We start from the raw sequence: 12,707 nt of genomic DNA on the forward strand, positions 1-12,707 counted from the left end.
CGAATGAAGGAACCAGAATTTTGGCCAAATTTCTCAGTGTTAGAGGCATACGTGGTCGGTATAACATCGTGCTTGAATCCGAATCGCCTCCAGAGACGACGAAACGGACTACCGTCATGGCCGACAATGGCGGTGTGGAGTGCGTTTCGGTATCGGTCAACGACCTCTCGCGAGAGCTTACGTAAGAGATGAAATAGGTAGGTAGGTAGGTAGGTAGGTAGGTAGGCAGGTAGGCAGGCAGGCAGGTCTGCCACGGCGTATTCGCATGCGCATACCGTATACCGCGGCGCACTTGATACCGCGCACCGGCGGCGGGGGTAAAAGTAGGTATAACCTATACGAGCGACTACGCGCGGAGGGTGTGACGTCAGAGGGAACGACGCGAGCGACCTCGCCTACCTCAACGACGCTCGGCGAGAGCCCGCGTATCGTTGTCGCGCGGTAATGGTGATGGTGGCGACGATGGCGGTGGTGGTGGTGGTCGTACACCCGTCGGTCCCGTTGCCTCGTCGAAGAGAGCCGAGAACGTTCCATTACGGTGGGGATAGGGGGTGAGCAACCGGCAGGGCGCCAACCCCGGGATCGCCCGGGGGACCAACGGCGAGGGCATCGATCTCTCGCGTCGTCGTCGCGAGTCGCTGGTTCACGGGGTGAGGGAGGTGGGGGAATCGGAATATAGGGTATGGGGGCACCGACCGCGACTATTTTCAATAATATATTTTCTTGACACACTTAATTTCTCTCTTCGATATATATACGTGTACAACAAGTACAAGTAGTGGCACTAGTCGTAGCGGCGTTGCGTTGTCTTTTACAATTCATTTTTCTCCCCCCTCCCGTTTGTCGTTGCCGTTACAATTGTAATCGTCGTTATCATCGTCGCGCGTTACTTGTCCCTGTTTGTTCCTTAAACTTCTACTCTTACTTGTTACTTATTCTTTACTCTGCCACGAACGGCATCGAAGTATCTACCGTAGGCGAAACGAAGAGATTTCTTTATTACCGCCGGCATTCGGGCGGAAGAGAGACCATCCCCGACACAACAAGTTTGCGTGCGTGCGTGGTTGAGAATCTGCGCGTAATTGGAGCGTATAAAACGAATAATCGTGAGAATGTTGTACAAGAAAATCGCGACCCCCAGCCGCACCGCGAGAGTATTTCGAGAACACCATAACCAGTAGCTCAACGGCTATCGCATCCGAATTCTTATTCTCCTCGTCGTCGTTACACGTCGCTCGATAACTCTCGCGGGGTGAATGACCCCAGCAGCTATGCCGAGGCGGCGGCGGCGGCGTTGCGAAGGAGGATGAGAAGAGGGGAGGAAGAGATCGAAAGAGAGAGAGAGAGAGAGGGAGGGAGGGAGGGAGGGAAACGGTGTAACGGTGACCAGAGTAAGGCACGCGTATGCCCTCGCAAGCTTACGGACGGTAGTCCCTGCATCGGCGTCAGCGTCGACGTCGGCATCAGTCAGTCGCTCTTGGGGGCATTAACCGGGCGCGAAGCGTGGAAGACTGCAGCGTGCACGTAACACGCGTTAAAGGAGTATGCGTGTTTCAAGCTGGAGGGGGGGGGGGGGATGAAATGAAATAAAATCACGTCAGGATTCGCGCGTCGTTATTTTCATCTCGAGCGTGCGTGTTTGTGCAGGGATTTAGGCTATTTCGATATACCTCATACGCTGTTTTCGGAGATGATAATTACGCTAATGTCTGTCCGAACATCATCGCGTATCACGATGATGAATTTGTCCCGCGGTATACAAGAATTCTCATTGACAAGGGAGAGGATGAAAAGATAACTTTTACCCTTCGATGCCCGGTCCCAAATTTTGCAAAACTTGATTTAATTCCGGTTTGATTAATTACATGCGAGTTTCACGTACAACGTACATCTATGGGTATAACAAAGTTTATACATTCTCATTGAATACTGTATTCAATTCAATTACGCGGGATAATCCCTTCCTCGTTTCTCTTATCATTGGAAATTTATACATTCATTCGTCTTCTCCTTCTTCTTTGATGGCAACAAAGAGGATCAAGTCAGTCGACTCGTAAGATCCTTGATTATTTTATACACCGCACAGTCAGAGGGCGGAAACTCATCTATTACCTAGGCATGTACATACGTACATACGTACATATATACACATATATATATATATATATTTAATCGAGACGTGCGCTGCTGCACCTACCGCAATAATAAACCCAAGTGATGCGACGCGACCCGATTCCTAAACCAAAGTAGATACGTATACCCGCTATCCGTTCGCGGTGAGTATAGGTCGACGACCTATTACACCTCTGGCTCTGTAATGACGTGGTTTTACACACGCACACACACACACACACACACCTACATTTATCTATGCAACTAGCGGTGGAAACGAAAATAGCATCCTATACACATTACATATGTATACGTTGCAGCATGAGAGCGACAGAGCGTTTGTGTGTGTGTACGCATATGTACGTGTCACACGACGCGTAGTGTGCGTAACGAAATTAGTTGGGACCAGCACGCATCTCGTCGACGATGCGGATGATCGTCGTCGGAATTCCGACGGTTGTTACGACATAACGTGAAAACCGTAACGCCGCGAGTAGCTCTGACGTAATCCCGATTTCGCACCCCGGACAAGGCACTCTTGGTACACGAGCTGGTTCGTTGACCCGAAGGGTGTGGAGGGTGGGGTTGACGCACCCATCCGTCCTCTTTTCCCTCTCGCTTGCCGTGCCTGTCCTCCTCAGTTCTGTTCCATTTCTCATCGCGAAAAACGCGCGGGGTATTCCAACGAGCGATCTGCGCGTGCTCGGGAAAATCAAGAGTAACAAAAAATAGTGAATACTTAAGATATTGTGCACGTATGCAACGTGTACGTAACGTAGAAAAAAAAAAATATATATCATCATAAAGATTCGACGGCGCGGGTATAAAAAGAATGCTGATTTATTGTTGAGCAAGTAATTGCTTAAATCCATGAGGATAAAATCTTGTCGCGTATTTTTACGCTGCGCGAGAGATTGAAGAGATACGAGGGTTGTTGAAAGTGGAAGGGAGAAAATTAAAAAGAGAAAAAATAAAAAATAAATAACAACGCGAGAGGGGCGTAGCGTGTACGAGTCATCGGTGAAGACCCATTACACGCGTATGACGTTGTGGAAAGAGCGTGCAATGGTATTTCAGGATAAGCCAAGGCGACGCGGTGTTTTTCCCAAGCGCTGCAGGCGATGCCCTCTTATCCCCCTTTAAATCGCGCAGCCGCGTTCCAAGCAGGTGACATTGTATCCTCGGCGGTGTTACGGCGTTACAGTGTTTGCGTCTGCATGTAGAGTCGGTTGTAGGATCTACCTGCCGGCCGAGTGAGTTGGGCATGTATGTGTGTAGAGACCAACGCGCGTTCGTATCCTAGCTCGCTCGACCACCTTTTTTTCTGTTCTATTTTTCCTCTCTTCGGACAGCCAGTTGTTACTGACCTAGTCCACGTCGGCGTCCTTAAGCAGTCACGATTCCCGCCTTTACCGTCCGGCCATCTCTTTCTCTCTTTCTTTCTTTCCCTTTCTCTTCATGGTCGCCCGTAGAGAGTATACGCGTTACCTCTCCCGTATACGTATCATCGTAGGTCATACGTGTACGCAATCAAGAGAAAAGGTGATGCGCGTAATGCTTTTAATTGTATTATCGAACGTGTATGTACGTACGATAAATACTTGTACGACAATCTTCTTTGCGGGATATTTTTTCCCGGCATATTTAACATACTTGTATTATATTGTACATACGTATACACAATACAGGTGAACGCAGTTAAACATCGTCGCGATCTCGAAACGTGACGATAAACTGTAACAAACGTTACGGAGATAAAAAAAAAAAAAAAAAAAACCGCGCCATTGAAACAGAAAAAGTTTACGCGTTACTGAAATCATTTTGCATTGGTTAAGTTGAATTTTACCCGGTGTTGAATTTGTTTCAACTACATTGTACACAACGAAAACAACATCGGGCGATGAAAATGATCATTCTACAATACGCTTCAATGCGTACAGATCACGTTACCCATTGCATTCTGCATACACGAATTCAATCCAATACAAATAGCTGGTATAAAAGATTTTATGAAATTTTTAACAACAATACCGAACATATTTTCTAAGATGTTTGAACAACCAAAAAAACAAGTATAAAAAAAACGATATACCAGAGCATGTGTATACTTCTTTGTTTCTGCAATAACCTGTAGGCCGACAAACGTCGGAATGAAAGTGAAAGAAGCAAAAAAAAAAAAAATTGGACAATCGCGAAGAAAGGCATGAGATTTACTTCCCGGTGAAACTCCGGCCGATAGAATCCGAGGAACGATCCGACCGCTCCGACGGTTCTGCGCGGAATGCCAGGGCCTCGGTATTGCAAGGTAGCGACCGATTGATGTGTGTACGAGAGGCTGCCACCTGGCAAACCGGCCACGTATACAGACGAGCGCACACCTCTGCCTATCGGTACCATACCTATAACGCCTCTAATCCGCCAACCCAAAGACGACGGAGAGGTGGGAAAATAGGGTGGAGGTGGAGGTGATGTGGGAGGAGGAGGAGGAGGAGGAGGAGAAGTGGCGACGAAGGTTGGAGGTGGGGGTGGGGGAATTGCCACTTCCTAAAGCGATTCGGCGGACAGTGGCCCTGCCTCACACCGAGGATCGCGGGGCCGTTGACACTTTGGCCTTCAACTCTTTATACATACGCACATACGTGCATACGAGCGTGTTGTAACATTCGCGAAATTATCATTGATGTAGGCATGTGGTTTGCACGCACACGGGTGAATAGATAGATACCTATATTTCGGTCTGGTGTTTGCCGATTCGAAATTTGTTCAAGTGGCACCCGTTACGCAAGGAGATAATAACATTTAAACATTCTCATAACCAATTCCATCGGTGAGTCCATGCTACGCGTCCTTTAACATCCAAATTTCATACCCGGTTTGAAAACACCGGATACCGTCTATGATAATGATAACAATAATAACAACAGCACCGACGTAATAACAAATATTTCATTTTGAGAAGACCGTTCTTCGCGAGTTTCGTTATTGTTTTTTTTACGCAATCTTTTATTACATACAGCGTAACTTTAGAATTTTGAATAACGAGGTGAAAAAAAAAGAGTGAAAAAATATTTAAAAAAAGACAAAGAAAATGAAGAAGAAAATAAGAAAAAAAAAAAAAATTTGGCGAAAAGAAAAATTCTCTTTCACCGGTAGCCGCGTTTCGACGCATCCGGCGTCCTCGCGTTCCACCGCTTCCGGTCAATTCTAAGCACGCGTCACTGCTCAACGAGCCTGCCCAGAGATCGGGATATAATATAACCTCGACCTCTCGGTTTACCGCATGTTGAGGATCACGTTCTCATCTCTCGCTGAAAAGAAAGAGAGATTCGGAGATTTCTCCGTCGAGAATTCGGTCGAAACATGTTGGTATAACGAGGACGCGCCTTGGTCCCGGCACTAGAGTCTAGTTCGTATACCTGAACGGATGTTATACCTGAGCGACGGAAGAATTTTCTTCTTGCGAGATCGCGAGAAAAACCGCAACCTAGCGAAAATGTACGAATTTGTATATAATACGTACGATGCAAGATTCAGCGACGCGGAATATAATAAATACAGCTGGATAAGAGAAGAGGGGGAGGATAGAATAAGAATGCAAATAATAACCGAGAAATAGGACGACAAGTATCGTATTACGCGTAGTGTCTGTCTGGTCTTCGTACATTGTCTTGCGAAACAGACTGAATTATATGCACGTACATAACATGCATATTTATGCATATACAGAGTATATGCAGCGAATATTCTCTTACGTAAGATTCGCGTTGCAAAAACGTGACCGAATGGAAATCGCAGATCGTGAATCGTTTGGTCAGCTTCGCGGCTCCGCAGCGCGTTACGACGTACGTACGTACCTGCGAACAATCGGTGACGACGTGTATTAAAAAAATTCTCCTATTTCCGTCAGCGTTCCTCGATTACGATTCTACGTAGGTATAATCCAGAGATAGGAGTAGAAGTAGGAGCCGACGGCGGTGGTGGTGGTGGAAGATACGACACGATTGCCGGTATCATCATTATTTTCGAACGTTTTGTAACTCCTCCCGCCTATCGTATCCGGCAGCCTCGGCTCTCGGACGAGGTGCTCGCACACAGAAGCACGCTTCTCCGCTGGGTTTAAAGCAAGCAACGCCAAGGCTTATTGCGCGAAACCCGCTTCCGCGTGACCAAGGCCAATTCGCGATCCGCGGCCCGCCGGTCACTAACATTTCGGCCAACCTTGAACGGTTTCATTACACCTCGCCCACCTCCGCGTCGCGACATCCGCAAAATCTTTGATCGAACCTGCTTCCGAGTCTTCCTCGTATCTTCGTCGTCGTCGTCGTCTTTGTCGAAATGGCAGGGAAAAAAACAGAAACGGAATTACGAGAATCGATGACTGTAATATGTCACCAGGGTGTGTTGATCCCTGCCATTTCGAGGTTGTCCGATCGCCTCTCTTTGGTCCGGCAATCGGTAAATTGTCTCTCTTACCTTGCATCCTTCGCAGGAATGGACCCCATAATGAAACCCGGAAGCCTTGTCGCCGCAAACCCGACAGAGAACGGTGGTGCCGTCGAATTCTGTAACACAAAATCAATAAAACGTTAATAAAGCAACACGTTTGTTGTCACGACGACGCGGGGCCGTCGTAAACGAGACGTGTCTAACAAACGCAAGATCGACTAAAAGCTGAAAAGTAAACAAATCGCGCCTCGCGGTATCTCGTATCGACGTTAGCGCCGTCAGACTGCGTCAGCCGCGGAGAAAGGTCTCGGAGGCGCTTCCCTTCCTATCCTCGTGAGAGAAAGAGGAACGAACACTTTCACCCGGTGGACTGTTACAGCATCGCCTCGCTGTGTTACACACCGCGGCAAAACGGCAACGGCGGCTAGAAGCAGCGGTTTCTGCTTTCAGCTTTCACTGCCAGAGCTAGCCGGCGTCACGAACCCCCCTCGGTCCATTTTCACCGAGTTGTTGTAAGTCGAAGAAAGCACCCGAGTTTCGTCGAATTCTCCTTTCGTTGCGATACTCGGCTAAATTCTTGTTCCCTCCCCCCCCCCCCCCCCCCTCCCCCGCCCCTCATAGTAAAAATCACCAATCACCGATCACCGATCACCTTATCGTAGCAAACCCCGCGATTTTTCCTCCCTACCTATATTGAGCTCGGGTTCGGGCCTCGCCGAGGACACCGTTGAGTCCATCGTCGGCATGTGGGACGACGCGTGGTGGTGGCCGGGTCGCTGATTGACGCTACCCGAAACGGGGGTGGCGTGAGCCGGTGTTAGCCGGGATGCTGCTGCCGATGGGCCTGAAGCCGCGTGGGTCTGAACATTCGCGGAAAGACTGGACATCGGTGACTGCGGAGGTGCCGGTGGAGCTACCGCGATGATACCCTGGACACTGCTGTCCGGGGACAGTATCATCTTGACTTGTATCGTCGATTCGATGCTAACACTTTTTTCGTCGTCGTCGTCGTTGTTGTTGTTCCAACACAAACTCTATTTTATATATGTTTATATATACAAGTATAAATATCCAGATATTATTATATAATTTTAATCGACGTTGCGTTATGACAATAATACGGCGAACAACGCGTTGCAGGTGGTTTTCAACAAGTGGCCAACCGCAGCTGCTGCCATGCCTGATTACGAAGACGACGATTAGTTTTTAGAATTTCTGCAAGATACGGAAACACTGCATGTAAAGGAACTCACTTCGAAGTAACAAAAACAGGGTATCAACACTGTTCACAACTTTTTTTTTTTTTTTTTTAATTCCCTTCTCCTCTCTCAGTTTTCAAACCTGTATGACATCGGAACCGACGTCAACACGTACCAACGAACAATAATCATCACGAGTTCCCGTCGTCAACTGAAACTATCACAAAACAACAAGTTTCTCGCAAGGTGTTCGATAACCGATTCGATGTATATATATATATATAGATCAACACAGGGAACAAATCTTTTTTTTTAATTATCAATTAACGTGCCCGCTGAGTAAACGAAAACGTTGAGACCGTGAAAACCCGTGAACGCGAAACGATTTCCAGAACTCGACTCGACGGATAGAGAGTGAAAGTAAGTGCGAGCTGGAGGGCGGTTCGACTTCGTCTGAGGCGAGTTTGGTTCGGACGGCTGTTGGTTACCTGGCCAGCCGCCGTCGGGGCCCGCAGCCCTTACCAGAGACCGAACGGCTCTGAAGGTGGTGGGGAGGGTGTGCGACTGTCTGCCAGCCGGTTGCCCGTCTCCACAAACGAGCAACGAACGAACGAACGAACGTAGGCAGCGGCTGACTGTGAGCGAGTATCGCGCGAGAGAGAGAGAAAGAAGGAAAGACGACGAACGAAACGCACACATTCAGGGGCGGGAGGGAGGGAGGACACTGTGTCGGGTTCACGGTGGTATTTTCAATGTTGGAGGTCACTGACAACCGAGCCTGCCTAGCGAGGCCCGGCACAATGCCGATCGCGAGGGGACCAATCGGGAGGCCCGAGACTCGCCGAGCGTCGCTCGGATTGGCCGGTGATTCGCCCCCACCACTCAGACGGTGGCTCCTTCCTCCGCAACCGTAGGAAGTTCATCGGCCGAAACCTTGACTGAATTACCCCGCAGCATCGGCCAAGGCCATCTCCTCCTCTCTCGCTTCCTTCCCCTCCTCGCCTGCCCGTTCTCTTTATCTCGCTCGCTCTCTCTCTCTCTCTCCCTCTTTTTCTACTTCCCTCTCTCGCGCTCACGCGTGCCTTGACGAACACGTCGGGGGCCCCCGCCTCCCTCTCGCTCTCGCTCGCTCTCTCCCACTCCTCCGTCGTCTCTTGTGACTAACTTAGCCGCCTCCCGCCCCTCCCTGCCTTACCGACCGAATAATAAAGCTTAGCTAACGCAACTCGCTTGCCTAGGCTCAATCAACACCCGCAGATCAAACTCTGCGCACGCCCGATGACTTTCCCGCAACGGTGACTCCCTCGCACCTACCAACCAGGTCCTCTCCTCCTAACGTTGCGAACTCCTCGGGAAATCTACCGGCGTGGCGTTTCGCCTCCTCCTCCTCCTCTTACCCCCCCCCACCCATCAGCGGCAGATACTTTTTCCATTTCACTCTCTTTCTTCCCTCTTCAGCCCCGTGTGGTCCCTTTCACTCGGGGTCCAACCGCGACCGAAAGGCTCTCACGCACGGTGCCGGTGGCGCCTGGCCCCTCTTCCTCCCCACCCCCGATTTTAATCGCGGACAATCAGTTTCGCGAACAGCTACGTATGCCTGTATAATACATGTAACGATATTACCAGCTACAAAAACGGTTGCTCGAAACCGGAGCACAGATTTACAATCACGTACCATAATATACTTCCTCTTGGATGATAATTTTGTTCGCAAATTGTATATTGGTGTAACTGAATTCGCAGAAGGGGAATCCGTGCAGAGTGTTTATTACCGATCGAAGAAGGAAATAATTATACACGACGATCGTTGAAATTCGTACAGCAGACTTAACATCGCGCTGTACCATGTTCGATCTTTTTATCTGAAATTCCGTCACGAAACGATCGATCGATAGCTCCATCGATCAACGTGCGAACGATATTTCCTCCCGTCTGCAAGAAGGCGACGTCGACTCGATACAGAGAATAATATAAAGACTAAACACGCACAGTTACAACGTCGACAGGTACAACAATCGACCCCTCCTCCCGACGACCAGGTATTCGTCGTGATCGGTTTTATCATAGAGGAGATGAAAAGAGCAAGCCGGAGGATGAGAAGGAGAGCGAGAGAGAGAGAGAGAGAGAGGAAGAGAGAGAGGGAGAAGAAACGAGGAGACGAGGCTGAAGCTTGACGTATATTTGCACGAGAAACTGCTACCGACACTCGCCATCAAGGCATCGACTGAGATCAAGGTCGTTCGCAACTCCCGCCGTATTATGCGGGACTCGTATATTCGAAGTCGCGAAATTTTTAGCGGTACAGAATTATTGTCGTTGTTATTATTATTCTTGTTGTTACAAGCGAGCGAAAGATATTACCAAGAGACAAAGAAGAAGAGGAAAAGATGCGGGCTTGTGTAAGCTCGTATAAAAAAATGAAAAAAAAAAAAGAGAAAAAGCAAACGCCTGCACCCTTTTCGGAAAACACGCGGATCGAGGGCCGGAAGTTGGATCGGTTCAGGGTCGCGAAATGATCTTCGGAGATCCCAGGTTTCGAGGTTGTCGGTTTCCCCTCGCAGCGTAAGAGGGATAAAAAAAAAGAAAAAAAAAAAAAAAACACACACACAAACTAATGTACCCGTGAAACCCTTGCGTAGTGCACTTTTGAAATTTTTTCGGAAACACGATATTGTGCCCATCATCGTTGCAGGGTATACGCACGAATGTGCCCCTTGTAAATGGAATCGGTGGGCCGAGCCGAGTAGCGTCGTACAAACAGAGCCCGAACCCTTCCATCAACCCTTTCCGGTCCGCGCCTAGCTGTCCGGTTGTCAATAAAATCGGAAAGGAAATACACAAGGAAAAGCGCGATCGCACAGCTGCGCCGGTCCATAAAGACATAACCATAAACCAGGCCGCGAGTAGAAAAACTTTCGCCATTGGGTCCGTTCCTCGTTTCGGAGTCAACGGGCCCCATTATCGTATACGTAATTTATACACGTTTCCGGTGATTTTACGAGGCCCCCCCTGCGTTCCCCCGTTTCTTTGCTTTTCCGGACGACGGATGAACGGGCTTTAATTTTCGTTCCTCTGTGACCCTGACTTGCACGGTACCAGCCGATATCCTCACGGCGTACGTATCGTCCTCCTAATTCGTATAACCTTCCTCCCACCTTCGCTCGTAAAGGTTAACAGTTCCCTTGAGATCGAGCAAAGACCCGAACGAGGTCGGATTTTATACGTAACAGATACGCGAGCGACACCCATATATATATATAAATATATATACGTGTACGTGTGACAGCATACATATACACTACATTATTATGTATTTAAATCGTAGCTGACGTCGTCGACGTACTGCGAGCAAATTTTAATACAGAAATACGCCTGTTCAGGGACGTGCGTCGATGTTTTTCACCATCTTTTTATACAGTAAACTTATATACATAACTACCTTACACGTGCGGAACTTTTCCCTGTTTAACCTACGACTCTGTTTGTTTGTTATTGAAAACAAGTACAACACTCGACACTGGCACTGAAATTAACCTTACAAATGTTTAGGATAAATGAACGACAAAATCGATGCCAGTTACGCGGCTGTAACTCGGAACGTTAAAAACTCGAAATTGGAGGAAATAATGACGAATCGATTTGCATATGCACGAATTGATCATGGCACCAAATGTCCGAAGATACGTGCAAACGCTGTTTGAATAAAATGAATCCACGCGGAAATAACGATCATTAATTATTTTTCGACGAGATGAATCCTATAAGCGTTTTATACTAACGCGGACGGTCGTGGTTTCTAAAAAATTTTCCTCATAGACGAATGCCGCGAGTATTGAGTATGAAGAAAAAAAATGTCCCACATCAACTCGCCGCGTTGTGCAGCACGAAACAACACAAACGGCGATAATTCTAATACCGTGTAAATACTTGTATTATTTGCAACAGATTGTTGACCAAGTCGTAGTTACGGCCTCTGAAGAACAACGGAAACTACGCAACAACAAGTTTTGATGAATTCGCAAGTGTTACTCGTCCATGTAAACGACCACCACACACGCATACTTGTACCGGTTACATAGTACAGCGGACATTATATTATAAATACCTCCGCGTGATGCGCACATGTGCCTACTCTTCACTCCTGCTTCACTCACACACGTTCCTTTAAATCCAGCCTAAAGCTGTGGCAATGACTCCGCGAAGCTTGCTCAGCAAGCGAGTTCGACAAACCTGGTGAATTGGAGTGGAATAATGAAGCTAAACTCCGTTTCGCCCCGTATTACATACATACGAATTGTTACGCGTACCTACACGAACACGCAAACAAACACACACACAGACGCGGGTTATGTGCTTGCGTACAAGCACCATCGGCTCTTTGAGGACGATAAACCCGCACGGAAATAGCCAAAGCCGACTTCGTAATCCACTTGCCTATTTATTTATTTATTATCATTCTCCTCTTCTCTTTTCATTTATTTATTCCTACATTACGTATATTCGTTTGAAAGAAAAATTCCCACGCCACGTTATAAAGCGTATTCTTTCAAGAAATTTAGAACAAGGATCAACGATCGGTAATACATCTCGGCGAAAAAATTCATCGTGCAGTGACGTGATCATACACGCACACACACATATATATATACATTTTACGAACGGTGGTAATTTTTATCACTAATATACATATCTACTTGCAACCAGGTGCTAGCGCACAACTCCTCAGACCAAATTCCTACAAGGCTATTCAACCGTTTCTTCATCTCTTTGTACACGCACAGGTATACCGTACGTGTGTGTGTATGCGAGTGTGTGTAACACACCGAACGATTTCAACGAATTTTTCAGCCTTCTAAATCTCAGGGAAAGATCTGCTCTGACTATGGATACATATATATACATACACACACACACATATATATATATATATATATATAATATGTATAACCG

At 47.6% G+C, this 12,707-nt stretch overlaps 1 protein-coding gene across 5 annotated transcripts in view; it reads right to left on the reverse strand.

Annotated features, from left to right (window-relative positions):
* Positions 1–12,707, reverse strand: part of LOC107222400 (nuclear hormone receptor E75) — a 147,441-nt gene that overhangs the window by 13,779 nt on the left and 120,955 nt on the right. For 4 of the 5 annotated variants that reach the window (XM_046738481.1, XM_046738477.1, XM_046738479.1 and 1 more), the window contains exon 2: positions 6,586–6,674. In XM_046738481.1, coding sequence (XP_046594437.1) covers positions 6,586–6,674 — 89 coding nt within the window. Of the gene's footprint in view, positions 1–6,585; positions 6,675–7,246; positions 8,256–12,707 lie in introns of those variants that run through there. The other variant, XM_015661758.2, reaches the window with a different exon arrangement.

This window comes from Neodiprion lecontei, chromosome 4 (genome assembly GCF_021901455.1).
Source record: "Neodiprion lecontei isolate iyNeoLeco1 chromosome 4, iyNeoLeco1.1, whole genome shotgun sequence".
Classification (NCBI taxonomy): domain Eukaryota; kingdom Metazoa; phylum Arthropoda; class Insecta; order Hymenoptera; family Diprionidae; genus Neodiprion; species Neodiprion lecontei.